General features: G+C 42.1%; 1 protein-coding gene across 1 annotated transcript in view; it reads left to right on the top strand.

The window, feature by feature from the left end:
* Nucleotides 1-403: 403 nt before the first annotated feature.
* Nucleotides 404-22357, top strand: part of LOC126355283 (arylsulfatase B-like) — a 335302-nt gene continuing 313348 nt past the window's right edge. The window contains exons 1-2 of the mRNA XM_050005571.1: nt 404-594; nt 16785-16975. Of these exons, the coding sequence (XP_049861528.1) occupies nt 16799-16975 (177 nt within the window). The 5' untranslated portion in view covers nt 404-594; nt 16785-16798. The remainder of the gene's footprint in view (nt 595-16784; nt 16976-22357) is intronic.

Below are 22357 nucleotides of genomic sequence, written 5' to 3'. Positions count from 1 at the left end.
TGGACTGGCATTGTTTAACATGGACAATAGATGGGGGTAGGAAGGAGGGGGGATATTAAAGTAACCAGTATTGAAACTTGTGCATCGCCGACCACCATAGTAAGGAAATCACCCTGGAGACACACTTATCTCCACGTAAGCATTGTGAAGGTTTCCTAACCGTACAGAAATTTAATATTTCTAGCAAAATGCGCTACAGCTTTCTCTCGTTGACTACCGTTGCAAACGACAGGTGTTTGACAACACGGCCGACTACGTGCAGTTGAGGAAAGTGGCAGGCGGCATTAGCCAGTAGACAGCCGAGACCCTTCCCGCATCGATGTGTGCAACAGTGAGAGTGACGCCTGTCACCCGGCGAAAGTGGCCGGCGGGGGTGGGTCTCCCCACTGTGCGGTGGCAGCGACGCAGCGGGCGCGTTCTCCACCGCTAGTCGCCTGTTGACCGCCGCGAGTTTATCGTCGTCGACACGCATTGGTCCGAGTTCGGGTTTACTTCGCTTCTGTGAATCTCTTATGGACTTTAATTACGTCAGATAATCCTCCTGTTGCAACGGAAAAAGTCTTTGACGAGCTGTGGTGGTTGGTAAGAGCACAGGTTAGTCACTGAGAAATTTTAGATAATATTGATGTTTTCAGTGTATCAAAGTGTCAAGGACGCGATATGCAATATTATCAGTTTCGAGACGGCATTCTAACGGCCGAGCAGTATATTACACTACTGGCCATTAAAATTGCTACACCAATAAGAAATAAGAAATGCAGATGATAAACGGGTATTCATTGGACAACTATATTATACTAGAACTGACATGTGATTACATTTTCTCGCAATTTGGGTGCATAGATCCTGAGAAATCAGTACCCAGAACAACCACCTCTGGACGTAATAAAGACTTTGATACGCATGGGCATTGAGTCAAACAGAGCTTCGATGGAGTGTACAGGAACAGCTGCCCATGCTGGTCTATTGTGACGAGCCAGTTGCTCGGCCACCATTGACCAGACGTTTTCAGTTGGTGAGATATCTAGAGAATTTGCTGGCCAGGGCAGCAGTCAAACACTTTCTGTATCCAGAAAGGCCCGTACAGGGCTGCAAGATGCGGTCGTGTATTATCCTGCTGAAATGTAGGAATTCGCAGGGATCAAATGAAGGGTAGAGCCACGTGTCCTAACACATCTGAAATGTAACGTCCACTGTTCAAAGTGCCGTCAATGCGAACAAGAGGTGACCGAGACGTGTAACCAATGGAACCCCATATCATCACGACGGGTGATACGCCAGTATGGCGATGACGAATACACGCTTCCAATGTGTGATCACCGCGATGTCGCCAAACACGGATGCGACAATCAGAACCTGGATTCATCCGAAAATATGACGTTTTGCCATTCGTGCACTCAGGTTCGTCGTTGACTACACCAGCCCAGGCCCTCCTGCCTGTAATGCAGCGTCAAGGGTAACCGCAGTCATGGTCTCCGAGCTGATAGTCAATGCTGATGCAAACGTTGTCGAACTGTGCGTCCAAATGGTTGTTCTCTTGCAAACGTCCCCATCTGTTGACTCAGGGATCGAGACGTGATTGCAAGACCGTAACAACCATGCGGATAAGATGCCTGTCATCTCGACTGCTAGTGATGGGACGCTATGGGATCCAGCACGGCGTTCCGTATTATCATTTGAACCCACCGTTTCCATATTCTGCTAACAGTCATTGGATGGATAAACCGCAGTCGCGATAGGCTACAATCCGACCTTTATAAAGTCGGAAACGTGATGGTACACATTTCTCCTCCTTAACGAGGCATCACAACAACGTCTCACCAGGCAATGCCGGTCATCTGCTGTTTGCGTATGAGAAATCGGTTGGAGACTTTCCTCATGTCAGCACGTTGTAGGCGTTGGCACCGGCGCCAACCTTGTTTGAATGCTCTGATAAGCTTATCATTTGCATACCACAGCATGCTCTTCCTGTTGGTTAAATTTCGCGTCTATAGCTCGTCATCGTCGTGGTGTAGCAATTTTAATGGCCAATAGTGCACACACTGTACATGGCAGAGGGTGCCTTTTACTACAGCTAGCCATTCCCTTTCCTGTTCCAGTCGCAAATGTACCGGGTTTAAACCGCCTGGCTGCATGCTTCTTTTCTTCGCGATCGTTACACGATAGCTACAAGTGTCGTACTATCTTGTGGAAAAACCCTGAGTAATATATGCAGCGAAAAGACTACTTGCCTATGAACGGGACTTGTGCAGCGTCCCCAGTAGGTTTCATGTGTCAGCCGTGCTGAAACCAACGTCTTGTGTATTTCTGAGTGCATTACGTGAGGTCTAAATGGATTCGAACGTGGTCAATTAGTTAGTGCTCGTAAGGAGAATGGTTCCATAACCAAAGTAGCCGAAGTGTATGGTGTTTCAAGATTCACCGTATCGAAGATTTGAACTGCTTGCAGAGGAAGCGAAAAATCATCATCCGCTAAGTCACAACGCGGAATAAAGCGTGGGTTGAGCGATCGTGACTGACGGTCAATGAACGGGATTGTGAGGAGAAATTAAGAGAACAACAGCTGCAAAAGTCATTACAGAACTGAATGTCGCATTCTCGAAACCTTATAGCACAAAAACAACACGAAAAGAGCTCCAAAAGCAGGGAATTGCACGGTGAGCTGGAATCCCAAAACCACTCGTATTGCGAGGCAAATGCCCGTAACAGGAAAACATGATACCAATTCCTTAAAATTTATGTATGCTTGCAGGTGGGAATATTCAGCCAGTGTGTTATTAGCCGTTGATGTGGACTTTGCTTTTTGACGAGAACTGTTGTACACAGTTACGATATAACTATCCTACCGTTTATGCCAGCTTGTATTGATAATGGTCATTTGTCCGAAACTAGTAGCGAATTGTGCAAAATAAAGGACAGCTGAAGGTTTCACCATGAATTTTAGCAATTCCATAATACCTGGACTGAGAGACAACGTTGTTTGTACCCCACCGTTTCCAACTGCTGGCCGAGGCTGCGACCCAAGAGTGAAACATTGGGTTGGGCAGCCATGTAACGGTTTTCTGTGGCCCTATGGTTATTCTACAAGAAGGCATCACTGCCAAGAATTATGTGACCATTCTGACTGATCAGTTCGACCCCATCTTAAGATGTTTGTTCCCTAGTGGCGACGCTGTGTACCAACACGACAGAGCCCCCATTGACACAGCGTTGTCCAGGACTGCCTTTCTGAGGGCGATGATGAATTTTCGATCTCCCCTAGCCACCATAGATGCTGTATCTAAATATTATTGAGCCTTTTGGGTCTACTTTGCAGAAAACCGTGTGTGAACGCTATCCAGCTCCATCACCTTTACATGAACTTATCACTGTTTTACACCCCCTTAATTTATCCATTCCGAGGCGACTGGAAGCTGTTCTGAAACCCAACCGTTTTCCTATACCGTATTAGGCACAATAAGTTGTGGTTTGTTTTATGTTTCCATGTTGTTCTCCACCCTCTGTGTATTGGTGGCAGTAGATTTGTTCTGCAGTCTACTGCAAATGCCAGTTCTCTAAATTTTCACAATATTGTTTACCGAAAAGAACAACTTCTCTCTTCCAGCAACTACCATTTGACTTTATGTAGCATTTCCGAAACACTCGCGTACTGACCGAACCTTCAGGTAGCAAATCTAGAAGCACAACTCTGAGTTACTCGTATGTTTGCTTTATGTGGCAGAGTGGTTCTTGGCGCTTCAATCGGCAACCGTGCTGCTGGTGCTGTCCCAGGTTCAAATCCTGTATCGGGCGTGGATGTGTGCGATGTCGTTAAGTTATTTAGGTTACAGTAATTCAAAGGCTCGAGGACTAATGAGCTCAGATGTTAAGTCCCATAGTGCTTAGAGCCATTTGAACCATTTTCATGTTTGTTTTCCTTTAACCCAACCTGGCGGGTGTACCAAACACTAGATCAGTATTCAAGGATGTGTACCACAAGTTTTTTGTACATGGAATCCTTTACAGATGAACTGTACTTTCCTAGAACTCAGTGACTGAATAGAAGGCTTTGACACTCTTAGCAGATTTACATAGGTCCAGCACTTTCTAGGATTCTCGGTAATATCTTTCACTAATGTACGACGTTGCGAGTTGTATGTTTGCTCTTATTACAGACCAACGAATTTCAACTTCTTTCTACATATAAGAATATACAGCCTACAGTTGCAGGTTAACTTCATCGTCTACCTAGGTTTCAAAGTTAGTAATAACGTCTTCTTCAGAACCTGCAAAAAGTTAACATTATAATGTGCTAGTAAATTATATTAGACATGGTCATCCTACAGGATGCAACGTGTAGTACTTACATAAAACATTATTTAAATGTTTGTATAAAGCAAGCCATGTCTTAAGTCAATTTTATAAAACTTGATGCATAACTATAAGGTTTTGTCACTTCTATTAAATAAGCTGTAGCAAATTTACTTTAAGCCCGAAGTCACACGACGAGGCCCATACAACGGGCTTAAAGTGAATTTCCTACAGCTTGTTTAATAGAAGTGACAAACCCATATGGTTATGCATCAAGTTCTTAAAGTTGACTTAGGACATGGCTTGTTTTATACAAACATTTAAATAATATTTTATGTAAGTACTACACGTTGCATCCTGTAGGATGACCATGTCTAATATAATTTACTAGCACATTATAATGTTAACTTTTTGCAGGTTCTGAAGAAGACGTTATTAGTAACGTTGAAACCTAGATAGACGATAATGTTAACCTGCAACTGTAGGCTGTATATTCTTATATAAACAATATCAGTCGCTGTCGCTGCATAAAAATGTTTAAAAAATGTTACTTCCTACATCCATTTCTCAACCGTGTGCTCTACAATATGCGTTTACTTAGCATTCTACGATGTTATTACTAAATCACACTGTCTTTTTCTTTCTCAACGCATACTTCTCCAGAGTGCGATTTAGAATCACTTTAAACTTACCTAAATAATCCTGCAAGTCAGTTATACTGGAAGTAAATGACGCCCATTCATTCTCTGCGTAGAATGTTTTTATCTTTGCCTCTGGTGTTTCTTCAATAAACTCTTATATCTTCCTTGATGAATTTTTTAACTTTAATAACCATCGTGGTTACAGCGTGTCAATTATTGAACTACGTTGTATATGAAATAAAATCGCCATAACTTCTGAACGGTTTGCGCTAGGACGTTCAATCTGCACGGTTGGCCGCTGGGAATGATGGGAATCAGTGTGTTCATGCGCGTACGAAGCCCACTTTCATTCGGACTGGTTCGTCAATAAGAAAAAGTGGCGCATTTGGTGGACTGAGAATTCGCATTTCGCGATCGAGAAGTCTTTTCACCCTCAACGGGTGATTGTGTGGTGTGCAATCCCCAGTCACGGAATAATCGGTGCTATATTCTTTAACGGCACGGTGACTACCGAACAGTACGTGAATGTTTTGGAAGGTGATTTCATTCCCATTACCCAAAGTGACGCTGACTCCGACAAGATGTGGTTCGTGCCAGACGGAGCTCGACCCCATCGAGGCTAGAGAGTGTTTGACGTCCTGCAGGAGCACTTTTGGGTACCCAGAGGCCACTGGCATGGACCTCAATTGGCTGCCGTATTCTCCGGATGTAGGTGCATGCGACTCCTTTTTGTGGGGCTATATTAAAGACGAGGTGAACAGCAATAACCCGAAAACCATTGCTGAGCTGAAAACAGCCATTTAGGAGGTCATCGACAGAATCGATGTTCCAAAACTTCAGCGGGTCACGCATAAATCCGCTATTCGTCTGCGCCACATCATCGCCATTGATGGCAGATATATCGAACATGTCATAACCTAAATCCGAATATCTCTAGTGACGTTTACATGTTGAATAAAGTGTGTGCACGCCTTAGTTTGTAGCTAATTTGTTTTCTTCATATAGTTAAACAGTTTCTGCGCTATATAATGACACTGGCATCACTACTCACTGTCTCTATACTGATACTATGGGTAATATCAAGCGTACCTGTAGCTACGATATTGGAAACGTCATGTGCAAAATGCTGCACTCGTCCAAGATAGTTCCCTGAACATGCCAATGAAATATGCAAGAATTCAAAATTTTCTCCAGCTGAAAAATAAATTTATCTGGTATATTTGTACTTTAAAACTGCTAGTACACAATTTTCATTATTCGCTAATAGTATGATGTAGAACGTAAGTTCCAGTAACGGAAAGAAAGAGAAAATTATAAACGGTGGTGTTTATTGTGTGAACGTAGGCTCATATGGGCGTTGTCACCATCGATGAAACTTTTCCCGATATGAGTCCGCCTCTACAAGATAACATGGCAACATTTTGTCACACGCGGAAAGGTTTCATTGGCGTTCTGTTTCTTGATTACTCCAGTTCGTCCACTTGTCACTTTTCTACGTAAATCGAAGCATGCTCCCAGTTGTATTGACTTTCTTTTGTGTAATCACTTGGCGACGTGGAGCGGTTATACATCTCAAGACTCCTCTTTTACGTAAGTACAAATGAGGCGCAGCTCGTGGTTTCCATACTAGGGAAGGCTGTGACATTTATCGATCGGACTAACCTAGATCTCTGGCTACTACGCTACAGATAAGTCTGTCACCACAACAAAGGTTTCAGGATAGGAAGACGAGCGTTAATATCGCACTCACGCCAAACGTTTATGTGCTGTATCTTCTTCCCGTTTCCTAATCGACTACTACATAACATCAGAAGCTAGCGGCAAGGAACTCAGTGTCGCAGTTCCCAACGGTTTACCACCATAAATCGTACGAAAAGACGCGTTTTGTAGAGATCTTTAATTCCATGTATGTTAACTTCTATGTATGCGTTATATTTTTGGTACTTTCATTTCTAAACTTCAAATGTTTAGTGTTTTGTGTGCTCAGCCCGCGGCTTTTATCAGTTCACGCGGCTAAATATAGACTTTTCATGATGTCACGAATTTTGAGCAGTGATTGGCTGATAACCACCTAAACAACAGCTATGGTAATTTACACACCGTATTACTCGTAATTATATTTGTGTATTACAAAAATATGCATTTTAAGTGATAAAACGCACACAAACACTCAGCTGAATTGTACATAGCTCTGTTATAAAATCGTGTATACCGCTGGCTGGATTTACGCAGTGATTGATGTCTACATTGGGCCTGGGTATACCAAGTTCCTTCATGGAATTATATTAGACATGGTCATCCTAATTGCATGTTCCAAAATTTTACCTGATAAATTGCACACAGCATTCACAATGTGTTGTTCTCGAACCCTTTTTGTGTCGCTGTTACTAGCAAGAACGTAAAACTAACTAAACCCATGCATGATGATAAACGTTACCCACAGTCAGCAAGCAAGGAAACTAAAGTAATCGGACATACTTCGCTCACGGGTATCCACCATTCGCAAGCTCTTTTTTTCTCTAACCATACGTGAAACTCTTGCTAGGTGGTGATACTTGTGTTACCATACTCCAGTGAATTCTGTCGACATATTTGCAAACTTATTCCAACGGTGGATAGAACAGCCAATGGCATAAACAAAAAAATACATCGAAAACACTATCATAACAATAATACCGGACATCGATTGATGACGCAGTTAAGCATAATAGAGATATATAGAAACATGGACACGATAGCGCATTTCAGCAACTTTGTTCATTTTCTATTCATGTAAGCAGTCGAATGTGAAAATTGTATGCGGGTTGGTAGGATACCCTTATGCTGAAACACCAGTCTTCGGGACGCCATAAGAGCTGTAGTCCGAGGAAGCAACGCCCCCAAATCTCTGCTTCATAGAGCTAATGATGTTTCAAGGTGCAGCCTTAAGATTAGCTACTACCTTTTGATATCACATATCAATAGTTCCAAAAACTTTGACAGCGACTAATTACACTAAAGCGCCGTAGAAACTGGTTTAGAAAGGTGTATTGAAACACAGAGATATGTAAACAGGCAGAATACGGAGCTGCGGTCGGCAACGCCCATATACGACAACAAGTATCTGGCGCAGTTGCTTCAATACAAGGTTAGCAAAATTTAAGCGAAAAATAAAATGGCTCTGAGCAGACTTAACATCTGAGGTAATCAGTCCCCTAGAACTTAGAACTACTTAAACCTAACTAACCTAAGGACATCACACACATCCATGCCGGAGGCAGGATTCGAACCTGCGACCGTAGCGATCGCGCGGTTCCAGACTGGAGCGCCTAGAAACGCTCGGCCACTACGGCCGGCAAAATTTAAGCGAGTTTCAATGCAGTGTTATAGTCGGCGCACGAGCCATGGCATACAGTATTTCCGAGGTAGCGACGAAGTGGGGATTTCCGTGTACGACAATTTCACGAGTGTACCGTGAATATCAGGAATCCGACATCATGCAGCCGGAAAAATGTCCGGCAACAACGGGACCAACGATGACTGAAGAGAATCGTTCAATGTGAGAGAAGGGCAACCATTCCGCAATTTGCTGCAGACTTCAGTACTGAGCCATCAACAAGTGTCAGCGTGCGAACCATTTAGCGAAACATCATCGATATGCCAAACTGCCTATTGGTTTCTGTCTCGGTCTCTTCGGCCGACGTTCATCTAATGATTTTACTGCCGCTTAGCCAGCACGAGGGGCTGGCATTGTCAAAGGTTCATCCTACATTGACGGTGGTGAACTGGAGCCGAGCTCGCGGCCGCAGGCTGTATGTACAGTCATACTCAGAAATATCCGAACGACCAGAACTACATTACGCCTGATTCGCATGCAACCGGCATAACGTGGCTGTCTAGGAGGTACTATAATCACTCCTTGGTACAGTCGTTTGACTACTGAAAATGGTTACTAGAAAACACTGCTCTGTATCGCAGTAACTCAAGATGTAAAGTAGTACCACGATGCTACAAATATCAGTGAACATCTTATCACAGATAAGACTGTCCTTAAGGCTTGTAAGCTCACATTTATTACAATAAACGACTGACTTGAAATGTTACCACTCTCATTATTAGGTCAGATAGGTAATGCACTTAGTAAGTTCGTCGTATTCATGATTTTCTCTTCGAAGTAACATACAGTACTTATTATTTAACACAAAAGACATTAATAACTTAAGTTATCCACGAGCAGATAGTTGAAAATATGTATGAACTTCAAATGGCACGACGAACCGTCTCGTTCTGCGTGTGGATTCAAACCCAGGTCGGGCAGACTAAGCAAAGATTTCGTGACTGACGCAAACTAACAGTCATTCCTGATTAGGCATACAGAGAGTGATATACTTCGATTTTAGACAGTATCAGTTAGCAAATATAAACTTTAAATTACACAACACAAACATTTTTAACGGACGCGTATTCCTACCCAGCATCTATGTCCCTGTTAACGAACTACGAGAGACGTTAAATATTGCTTCTTCACAAGTAACTTACTGGAAAGGCCGTGAGGCAAAGCTTTGTGTTGGATAGGGATTCTAACCCAGACCTAATCGGATAGATATCGAAGCACAACCAACTGTGACATATCGGATTTTCTCGGCAGTAGCTAGATGTTTTAACTGAAATGACGAGACGAGGTATTAATTTTTTCCTTCTCAGGACTCCAACCCGGCACCTATCGCTGTTATATTCTAGAGAAAACGAACGTTAAATATGGGTTTGTTGCACCAGCAGTGACATGTGAGCATGATTGAACTAGACGAAGAGTACAGAGCTCACTGGGGACCCACACATATCGTTGTTGACTACACACAAAGAGAGGTCAGCTATCGAATTTTTCTCAACCAGCAGCTCAGAATAACATCTTGAACATAGAGTAATCTCACAAATAGTTCTGTGTCCCATTAAGAATCAAAAACGTCAGATAATGTTAGTGTTGTCAACGAATGAAAAAAACATTAAAAATCAAAATTATTATCTACCAGCCGATAGGTGTTCTCCTGCTAGAGCTTGAAAATACATAATAAAATCTTTAGTGCCGGGCCAGGATTCGAAACCATTCACGAGTAGTATGAGGAGGTGTTGAGAACACACAAATTTGAACACACAACAAATTGTAGCCGAGCTGTATTGCCATGAAGGGATCAAATTCCGCGTCGTGGGCGGTCTGAGTTTCATTCTAATTTCAGAACCAATTTTATCGACATACAGAAGCTCAGATAAAAGATGGAATAAGTGTCGTGTGTCCCTGCATAGCGTTTGTTTCGTCACTAGAAATAAATAACTAGTATAAGAAAGGTTAATTGTGATAGTTTCTACATGTCGCCACTTCAGACTTTATTGTGGTTAAACATGACGTCTACTTGGCAGAGAAGGAATATCATCTTTTATGTGAATTTCAGACCACACTGCCATTATATCTTCTTCACGTGGTGTAGCCAGAAGAGAATGGAATCATTCTCTCCCTATCTAAAATCATTGACAGAAGTGGGAATCAAACGCAGACCACAGTCATAATATCCTACCAGCAGTCCAACAGACCACCAAATCCTCTTTTCCAGTACTCACTTTTCTATCATAACAGCATTGCGCCACACCGGATGAGAATTCTGACACACAGGCTCCCTGTAGCAAATTGCAGCATGTTCATTAAATTCATATTTGGTTGACAGAATCACCAACAACTAGCTGCTTCGGCTACCCAGTGCATAAATTCGACTCTATTTTCTGATCACCGTAATAAAATCACCTAACTGACACTGACCTATCTTGGCCACAATAATGCGTTGACTATGCTGTTTGTAATAGCTTACTCGTACTCCTATTTTTTTTCATTATTAAGACTCCTCCTGCATTACCCCTATTTGATTACGTATTTATAACACTGTATTCACCTGACCAGAAGTCTTGTTCCTCCTGCCACCGAACTTCACTAATTTCACTATATCTAACTTAAAGTAGTAAAGGAGTTTTGCTATTTGGGGAGCAAAATAACTGATGATGGTCGAAGTAGAGAGGATATAAAATGTAGACTGGCAATGGCAAGGAAAGTGTTTCTGAAGAAGAGAAATTGGTTAACATCGAGTATAGATTTAAGTATCAGGAAGTCATTTCTGAAAGTATTTGTATGGAGTGTAGCCATGTATGGAAGTTAAACGTGGACGTTAAATAGAGTGGACAAGAAGAGAATAGAAGCTTTCGAAATGTAGTGCTGCAGAAGAATGTTGAAGATTAGATGGGTAGATCACGTAACTAGTGAGGAGCTATTGAATAGGATTGGGGAGAAGAGAAGTTTTTGGCACAACTTGACTACAAGATGGGATCGGTTTGTAGGACATGTCCTGAGGCGTCAAGGGATCACAAATTTAGCATCGGAGGGCAGCGTGGAGGGTAAAAATCATAGCGGGAGACCAAGAGATGAATACACTAAGCATATTCAGAAGGATGTATGTTGCAGTAGGTACTGGGAGATGAGAAACTTGCACAGGATAGAGCAGCATGGAAAACTGCATCAAACCAGTCTCAGGACTGAAGACCCCAACAACAACATATTCTCAACTAGCTGCTCGTGGAAAACTTAAATTATTAATGTCATTTTGTGTTAAATGATAAGTACTGTATGTTACTTTGAAGAGGAAATCATGAATACGACGAACATACTACGTGCATTACCTATCTGACGTAATAATGAGAGTGGTAAATTTCAAGTATGTAATTTATTGTAATAAATGTGAGCTTTCAAGCCTTAAGGACAGTATTATATGTGATAAGGTGTTCCCTGATATTTGTAGCATCGTGGTATTATTTTACATCTTGAGTTACTGCTATATAGAGCCGTATTTTCTAATGGTGACATGTTGGAACCATTTTCAATAGTCAAACGACTGTACCAAGGAGCGATTAGGGGACCTGATAGACAGCCGCGTTATGGAGGTTGCATGCGAATCAGGCGAAATGCAGTTCAGGTAGTTCGGATACTTTTGAGCACGACTGTACCTGGCTTCCAACGTCCGAGGGTTTCTCCACGGTCACTTCTGGTACGGTTCTCCTCTTGCTACCTGTGACGGTCGTTCATTGCAGTACGGGAAGCCAGGATCCGTTTACCTTAAGGCTTTTCTGTTTCTTATTGAAACTGTTCGCGTGTTTTTGTATTTCTACAGCTTCTCTCAATAAGCGCGTGTGACAGTGCTTCTCTACAGCCAGAACTTCCGTATCGGCGAATTTTACTACGTGGTCTGTCCCACTCAGTGCACATTTCTAGATGTGCTGGTCACAAGGTATGTTCAAGCTGGTAGGGGCTCTGTAACGGTGTGTGGCATGGCTGTTGGAGTTATATGTGACCCCTGATACGTCTAGAAACGTCTCTGACAGGTAAGAAGTACGTAAATATCCTGTGTGATCACTGCATCCATTCGTGCCCATTGTGCGTTCCGACGGACTTGGGCAATTCCAGCAGGATAATACGACACCCCACACGTCCACAATTGCTACATGGGGGCTCCAGGAACACTCTTTCGAGTTTAAATACTTCTGCAGGCCACCATGCTCCCCAGACAGGAACATTACTGAGTATATCTGAAATGCCTTGGAACGTGCTGTTGAGAAGAGATCTCCATCCCATCGTTCTGTTGCTGATTTATGGAGAACCCTGCAGGATTCATGGTGTCATCGCCTTCAACACTACTTCACATATTACTAGTGTCCATGCCACTTCGTACAGCGCCACTTCTGTGTGCTTTGCGGGGCCCCTACACGATATCAGGCAGGTGTAACAGTTTCTTTGGCTCTTTAGTACACATTGCGTGCGTATAGCCTTCCTGCGTTCCACATAGAGATTCTGATGAAACTGTAGCGAACAAAACTTCCTTTATTTGTTAAATACACGACATCTGTCTGCAAAAGTTCCTGTCTTCTGGTGTTTACTCACAACTTTTTGTTTTTAAAGAAGAATGTCGTTCGCCAGTAAATATCTGTATGTTACAACACAGTTGGAAATAAACTGTCCTGGAAGGTGCCATTTCATACTCCTCAGTGTCCTTAAGAAACTGAAGAACAACAAATATGCGGTCATTTTTTAGCTATCGACGATTTTTATTGCACGATATATGCTCCTTATTGTGTAAACTATGTTATGAATCAATACAAATGCTGGTAGTCCCAATTAAGCGATATTGCATTCAGAATTGTCGCTTGCTGACCGATTGGCGCGCTGCCATCGCAGTGGGTAACAACAAAAAGCAGAAGGAATGTCGCGACTGTCATCTTAGACTATGCTGCTGCTGTAACTGATAGCCGGCCGCTGTGGTCGAGCGGTTCTAGGCGCTTCAGTCCGGAACAGCGCTAATGCTACGGTAGCAGGATCGAATCCTGCCTCGGGCATGGATGTGTGTGATGTCCTTAGTTTGATTTAAGTAGTTCCAAGTTCTAGTGGACTGATGACCTAAGTCCCATAGTGTTTATATCTATTTGAACCATTTGTAGCAGAAAACGCTGATGTTGTCGCTTAGCAAATGTTTGGCGATACACAGAAAAAGAAGAAGATGGCGGAATGCTATCTTATGAATGAAAAATTAATTTAAAAAATGTTAAATAATTCTCACAACCACTATGGTTCATTGGGTGTAAAATGCGCTATTGAAACTTGTTCCAATTTTTTATATAGGATACGGGACTGAGGATTGCTAGGACTGAGGTAAAAACACTGTTTTACGCACACAACAATCCTAGTCCTCTTAATGAATGTATTTCACTATCGTGACATCAATTTTATTAATGGCCTTACTGTCAAAGCCGGTGCACACTTAGGTCCTCGCATCAAATAAATAAATCGTTAGATAATTTGTTCATAGTTCAATTAATTATATACGAAATATTTATAAACTGACACTCCTCGAAACACAGCCTGTATTACAAGTGTACTTCACAGTCTTTCCTCGGCTAAAGTAGAGAAGATAATTGTTCAGTATACTGCCTCACCCATTTCACCGTGTCATCGTGTTTTATGATTAAGACTGCTTCTCTCTTTCGATGTCTTGATTCTTCTGTCCTTGTGCTTACGCCTCCCGCTGAATATTGAGTTCGTGAAAGTCATGGCTCTTTCTTTCTTCTTTCTTGTACGCCTCCCCTTTAACTACTGCTCTTCCTCGTTGAAATATCAAAATCGTGTCTCGTCTCGGAACTTTAATTTAACAACGTTAATAAATAATTTCCTGGCGACTTAGCACTGTGCTCGCCTCCGCACGCTCAGAATGCATCCGGTGACTCAGTACCATGATTCTCTTAACTACCTAAAACCATCTCCCTTTCACAACGAAAACTGCTACCCTCTCCCCAAAACTACCACTATTTTCTCTCATTGAATGACACATCCCCGCCCATAGGTTGTTACACTACCAAGTCTCACCACATACTGACCCGTTTCACTTGCTGTTAGCAACAACTTAGCACAGATAATTTTTTTCCTGCCGGACCAAAGCGTTCCTATATAAACACGCATACAGTCACAGTAGACAGAACACACCAACTGTTTTCAAAATATATTTCACTTACATTTAAATACAACATAAAAAAGAACTAACGACATACAGAATACAGAGAATTATCCGTATATCTTAGGCTAAACATTAAAATGTATGGTGTCGTTTCGTATAGAAAAAAATATCCATTTTAGTACCAAATGCAAATAATTTTTAAATTGGGAAGATGAGAACCTGAAAAACAAAATAAAATACACGCTAATCCTCTCCTTAACCAACACTGTAATCTTTGTCGAAATTCTAATCGTTTCCCAAAGGTAATGTGCTACAGGAAAGTAGTAGACACTAGCCGCGACTACCACGTAGAATGGGAGGGTAATTCCATAGTCCACTTCTTGGTAGTCTCCGACCAGTGCTGCAGAATGACTTTGAGAGAAGCTCGTTCTGCGGTGGCAGGCACAAGTGTGGAGCGGTGACAATGTGACTGGTACACAATACGGCGATCTTCCCTGTGGTGGTCAGACGTGATAGAGCAGAATCTTCACGCCGAGTCTACTTGACCTCAGTTTCTCATGCAGTCCATTATCGACCCACCGTCACAACCGAACAACCCATAAATCCGGATATCACAAGATTTGACCAAACGGGAAATGGAGACCCACGACGAGGCCCCTTGCAAACTTTGTGACGTGCTGATAACACTGTCTCATACGGTTACGGGAGATGTCTGTATTCGTCAGAGTGGTAACTTAGCATCTGTTGCTGTCCACGCCCTTTGTATACCCTCCAGATGTGGTGACGCTACCAAACACAAGCAAACCTAATGCACGTTCGCGGCCGTTCTGACACAGAGAATTTTAACACTAATCATTTACATATCCCCCGATAGTGTATGCGTGTACGAGGTGACACTGACAGTTGGCCACGTCTTCTGGGTGTTTCACTTCTATTGTTAGGCAGTGAATAACTGAATTTATCGGTAAAAAGTGGTTCAAATGGCTCTGAGCACTATGGGACTTAACTTCTGAGGTCACCATCCCCTAGAACGTAGAACCTAACTAATCTAAGGACATCACGCACATCCATGCGGCAAGCATGATTCGAGCCTACGATCGTAGCGGTCGCGCGGTTCTAGACTGTAGCGCCTAGAACCGCTCGGCCACTTCTGCCGGCGAATTTATCGGTACTTTGCCTCTTTATAGCCAGTACTGAACTATCTGATATCTTTGTTAACAAGTAAGATCAAAATATTCAGCTGTACTGCTCAAAAGTACAAGGGGAACATCAATTTTGACGTTGAACAATATCTGAGAACTGGGTATGTTACGAAATTATACTTCTAGCTTTCCCAAATTAAGTTTAAGAAAAAAGCATCATGATATCCTCATTTATTTACATAACAAGAACTTAAAATTCCGACAGGTATTGAAAACGGAACGCAAACAACGGATGACAGCTGGAGAAATGTTGAAAGGTATGTGCTAAGGTCTGATCAGGGTAGATTCAGAAAATAAAGTCGATAGATGCCAACCGCAAGGTGGAATGAGTATAATATCTTTGAGTAGGAGGATCTTTGATGGTTAAGAGAGCCGGGCGCGGGCAGTAAAATACAGGGTAGTCGCAGCTAGGTGCCAGAAAGTATCATGGATAAAATTGTCTGTAAATGTTATCATCTCCGGCAACACGATGGAATGTCCATTCTACTTGGATCAAACAGACTGCACTTGAAACGTGCTTCGTTGAATACAACGACTACAGTTAACAAAAATGGTTCAAATGGCTCTGAGCACAATGGGACTTAACTTCTGAGTTCATCAGTTCCCTGGAATTTAGAACTACTTAAATCTAACTAACCTAAGGACACCAGACACATCCATGCGCGAGGCAGGATACGAACGTGCGACCGTAGCCGTCCCGAGGTTCCGGACTGTAGCGCGTAGAACAGCTCGGCCACTCCGGCGGGCTACAGTTACGTCACTAGAGAGCAGGTGGTCACCTGATACAGTAGTGCCTAACATGCACGATAGTTGGCGAATGACTTGCGTTGTTCCATACATTGAAAGAGAAGTTCTCAAGATGTGCAATAAGACCACAGTTTCTACATGTACCAAAATTGGTCTACCATACAAGGAGTCCTATGATCCCTTTGAGAAATGTAACTGTACTGAGGAATCCTAGTTTAACTAAGGTGCGACGTCAGGAGTTTCGGCATTCACTCTACGTGAGCTGCTCACACTGTTTGAAGACTGCTACTGTAGGTGAAGCTAGAGCCGACGCTCGGAGACTTGGACGTAGCTGTCGTGTCGCCAGGTAGCGGGACTGTGGGCTGACATTGTGTGCGTGTTGTTGGCAGGAGCGGGCCAGAGGATGCGGTTAGCCCGTGGGCACCTCCACCCCGGCCGCCACCCCCACACACTGCCGCACCTACATCGACTACTGCTGCTGCTGCTGCTCATGCCAGTATTGATGTTCGGGATGTCGCTTGTGGCTGCAGCACAGCCCCTCGACCGTCCACACATCGTGTTCATCCTCGCCGACGACCTGGTGTGTAGCATTTTAACATGTCACCTATCACTTTAGTATACCCAGCAGAACCTCTTGTACTTAATTTATTCAATTGTATTGTCATTAGAGAGGTAATGATAACTACTTCTCTCTAGATCCCTTTTTTCCTGACAATTATGGACCACCAAATTTTTTTTATGTCTTACGAGTATTTGTTTCATTCGTTTTGTTTGCTATTTCTTTTGTTTCAAGTCAAAGCCATATTCGACAGCAGAGGTAAATTACGTCATTTCAAAGAGAAATCATTAACTCATGCACACGTATGAAGACAGGGAGAGAAGATGCTTTCGTACTTTCTATATATTTTTTTATTTTGCACGTCTAATTCCGTAGGCTGAAATTGAGGAACAAATCTCCAAGTTCATGGAACGTGTCACTACATGAAATTACATCATAAAAACAATAACAGGTAAAGTAAAATGCTTATGAAGTCAAAAAAAGACAAGCCATAAATTTATCTAAACGAAATCAGCAATATAGCACAGGACTCTATTTAATTTCTTAAGCAAATTCTCGACAGAAGGAGTGATTCATTAGAAAACCCTTCAATTTCGATTTGAAAGAGTATGGATTACCGCAAAGATTTTTTTTCACTTTTAGGGTAGCTTATTGAAAATGGTTGCACCAGTATACTGCCAACCTTTCTCCACAAGAGATAAGGAAGTGCGATGCAAATGCGGACTGGATTTTTGCGTACTATTAATTGAGTGAAAGCTGCTAATTCTTGGGAATAAGCTGTTATCATTATCAAAAAAAGATAGTATATAGAAGTGTATGTATATTGAGAGACCGATGTCAGAGTATCCAGACTAATGACCATAAGTCGACAAGAGGTTGGCGAACTTATACCACGTATTGCCCGAACCGTTCGTTTCTGATCCAAAAGCACCGTTGAGAACGCAAAGATTTATCCCAAACTATAATGCCATACGTCATGAGCGAATGAAAATAAGCAAAGTAGACTACTTTTCGAGTTGAAAGATCACTTACTTCAGATGCCATTCGAATAGTAAAACTACTGGCAGCATTAAGTCTTTGAACGAGATCGTAAACGTGGCCTTTCCACGACAGCTTACAACCTATCTGAACACCTAGAAATTTCCACTCTTCAGCTTCACTAATCATATGCTAATTCTGTGAAATTAAAACGTCTTGCTTTGTTGAACAGTGTGTTAGAAACTGCGAAAACGCGTAAGGTGATTTAGCGTTAGTTTATTTTTCTACAAGCAGTGAACTGAAGTCGTGAACTGCACTATTTGAAACAGTGCCAAAGTTCCACACAACATTCTTTAGATCAAGCTAGTGTAAACATCAAACAGAAATAGTTTACAATGCCTTGTTATACTAGTCGGTATATCATGTATATAAATTAGGAATAGGAGTGGCCCCAGACTGATCCCTGGGGCACCTTCCATTTAACCATGTTCCACTCAGACCCCACATCATAGCCATTATCAACACTGTGGAGAACGACCTTTTGCTTTCTGTTGTTAAGGCAATAGGTGAACCAATTGTGAGCTACGCCCTTTATTCCATAATGGTCCAGCTTCTGGAGCAATATCTTGTGACCAACACAATCAAACGCCTTAGTTAAATTGGAGAAGATGCCTAGAGGTTGAAACCTTTTCTTTAATCCATACAATGCCTCACAGAGAAAAGATAATATATATACCAGTTTCAGTTGTTAAACCTCTACTAAAACTGACCTGTACATTTAATTATCCTTACGTACACAGCCTCTTCAGTAAGTTAAACAAACACTAATGGCACAAAAACAGGTCTAAAACTGCCTACATTATCAATGTTTCCGTTTTTAAAGAGCTGCTTTACTACTGAGTATTTCAATAGTTCAGGAATCGGACCATTCTTAAAGGAATAATTACAAATGTGCTAAGTACAGGGGTAACATGTGCAGCACGGCAATATTACAGTAGTTATTCCGTCACATCCACGAGAGTCCTTAGTCTTCAGTCCTTAGTCTTATTGACTCAGTCTCCTCCTCCTCAGTATAAAATAGGAGTATTTCATATAATCAGTCTCGGAAAGTATTTTTCAAGAGAGTGACATCATTCTCAGTGGGAACTAAGTTTTAGTTTAATTCACCAGCAATGCTCAGAAAGTGACTGATACACTTGACATTATCGAAACAGTAAAGCGGCGCAATTTTCGTGATCTGTACGGACTTGCTTGTCCTAAGAAAAACCAGTACCAAGTTTTACCAATTACGATCTGACGTGAATGAAGTGTTCTCCGGGTTTTCCACTAGTGGAAATTCGCGAGCTGTAGCTCGTGCAGCAGTCGTTGGACGCAGACCAATGAGTGGAGATGGTAAGGTCAATCGTAGGAGCAGCTTCCAACAACTCCAGTTTTAGATATCAGTCTGCCCTGATGTAGAAATAGTCTAGTGCTTATTGCGATATGTCTGCTGTCATTTGTCTCTGGTTACTATTAGCTCCACCTGCCCCAAATATTCACTTCAAACAGTTGCAGTAGCACGATCTGATAACACCAAATGTTGTTGGTTTTCTTCATTCAGAATGATTTGATGCAAATCTCTACGGAATTAGACCTTGTGAAAACCTCACTATCTTTGCATAAACTCTTCAAATAACATCCACCTGAACCTGGTAACTAAATGTACCACGTTAGGTGGCGTAGTGGTTAGCGCACTGGACTAACATTCAATGCATGGCGGTTCTGGTTCTTGTAATAACTCTAGATCCCTCCAAGCCAGAGCGCAAATGATTCCTTGAAAAAGGGCGCGGACGACTGTGTTCGCTATCCTTTCGTAATCCGATTTCCCCTCTAACGTAACAACGATGGAATGTTGAACTCTAACTCTTCTTCCCTTTTGAATATAGTCTACATTGCTCTAAAGATGCCTTCTTCTAAAAAATCTGTTTCACTTGAAAGCTTGCCTTCTCCTTTCTAGTATCAGAGCTCTCATCTCTGTTCCATCTGCTGTGTGTTTAACATTGGTACCCAGACACATGAAATTTTACGACCATCGGTCCACTCTCCAGTTGCTTGAATATAATTTTGCTTTTCCGTTGCGGGCAGTCGTCCATCTCATTGCTTCCCTAACAATCCGAAACTATTCGTTTCCCGAAAGCGCTAAGCGTGACAGGAAATGCTGTTCGCATGAAGCCAGGTGTATCAGGGTTGTAGAAAGAAGACAAGGAGAAAACCAGTGACCTATAGACTGGTTATTAAAGTTAGTCGTATGGACCTCAACCGTAGACTGGTGTGATGAAACTATCAAGGTTATTCCTCTGACCGTAATAGCAGCGACCTACATCCATCTAAACCTGCTTACTGTAGTCAAACCTTGACTCCATCTATAGTTTTAACCCCTTTTAGTGTGTTTGTGGCACAAAGATGTTTCACTGTGGACTTGATTCAGCGCCTCTTCACAGGTTGTCCTGTCTATCGATCTCATCTTCAGCATTGTTCTGTAACTCAAGATTAAAAAAGTTTCAATACTTGTCCTCTGTAACCTGTTTATAGGGAACACTTCGCTCCCGTATAAGCCTAGTCTCACGACATTTTCAGGAGATACATTTGTAGACGATTAGTTTCGGCAAACTTACTTTATTTGATATCTTCAAATCCTGCCGTCAGCTGTTAGCACGGACAGAGCAAGCAACATTTTTTATACAAAATGTATTCTACAACCAATACTTATTGTGTACCTCATATACGGTTTTATCATTTGTTGCATGGTGCGACACAATGCGTCTGTTCCAGTGAGTTCCTGAGTTCCTGTGTACCCAGTCCTAGATGACAGTGCACCACATACAGAGGCCCTAAGTTAATGTAGGTTAAGAATCTGAAGAGGACAGTCAAACTTTACCGAAATTATATATATATATATATATATATATATATACTAAATAAAGCTTCTCCAACCAGGAGACTATATCTTTCATAATAAGAAATCGTCCTCTTGTTGTCGACGTCAGGTAACCATAATTTTCAGGAAAGTAAAACTTTGGAAATTTGAGGTAAGGACTATGGGACCAAACTGCTGCGGTCATCAGTCCCTAGACTTACACACTTCTTAACCTAGCTTAAACTAACTCACGCTTAGGACAACACACACAACCATGCCCGAGGGAGGACTCTAACCGTGACGCGCGAACTGTGCAATGCGCCCAGACCGCACGGCTTCCCCGCGCGGCTTGCAGGAAAGTTTTCTATAACGTACACACATATTGCGCAAAAAGTATCATATTTTCGAGACCCCATTGCGCCATATAAGTTTGAAATTCTTCTCAAGAGCACCTACCAGATTGAATATTAGGCAGGAAGAGACTGCAGCACTGTCTCACTCCTTTCTCAGTTAGGGTTAGCTGGATATGAAAGCTACGTCAGGGAAATGAGGATCTTGATAGTGAAGGAGAATGTGGACTACTATTTCAGGAAAGGCAGGTGCATCTATTAGAGACAACCTTCCATGGTGACGATATTTGTGCGTCCATTTCGACAACGAAGTGAAAGTACTTTCTATTTGCAAGTAGACTAACATTTTATATGACGAGAGTATCAAAAACTGTTCGTACTCTAGGGTAGGAGTTTAATGAGTAAAATACCAGCATGGAAGCTACCAAAAAACATCCAGCCATTCCATTTCCTATTATAATCGTTAATGGAGCGAGGGAAAATGACTTTCTGTACACTTCTCTACCATCCCTCATTTCTCTTATACTGCCTTCGCTTTCCTAACGCAAGATGTGTGTTTCAGACAGTGTAATTATTCTGTAGTCAGTCACAAACCCCGGTTCTCTAAACTTTCACAAGAGTGCTTCGCGAAAAAATGGTTTCTTCCGTCCTGTCAACTTAAATTAACGTATCTAAAACAATTCTCATTTATTCTTCAGATACAGCAGTAGATTTTAAATCTTGAATTACATGACACTTTTCGATCTCTCTGCATCATTTTCAGATCTAAGTATCTATTTCAGTAACCCCTATTGTCTGTGTCAGAACAATTCTAATTTATTCTTCAGTTACAGCAGTAGATTTTAAATTTAGAGTTGCATGAGACGTTTCGATCTCTCGGCATCATCTTCTCATCTAAGTATCTGCGTCAGTAACCCTTATTGTCTGTGTAAGACAGAGAGTACAGAATTGCATCAATAATCAGTGCACCTGCCTACGTTCCACGTGGCAGCAACAACAGCACAAGATTGCGTTTATTTTACTGACCTATGTAGCTGCGTGATGGCAGACCACCCCGATACACCTTGGTTACAACGAAGTCGTGAAGGAAAGTATGAGAAAAGGGATGTCACGCTGGTGTCATTGTTGATTGAGATAGCTTCCTTAATCTGGTGCCAAGTGTAATGCACAGAAAGAATT

The sequence above is a fragment of the Schistocerca gregaria genome, chromosome 3 (genome assembly GCF_023897955.1).
Source record: "Schistocerca gregaria isolate iqSchGreg1 chromosome 3, iqSchGreg1.2, whole genome shotgun sequence".
Taxonomy (NCBI): Eukaryota; Metazoa; Arthropoda; class Insecta; order Orthoptera; family Acrididae; genus Schistocerca; species Schistocerca gregaria.
The sequence above is the reverse complement of the archived record's forward strand: the minus strand, read 5'-3'. Positions and strand labels throughout refer to the sequence as shown.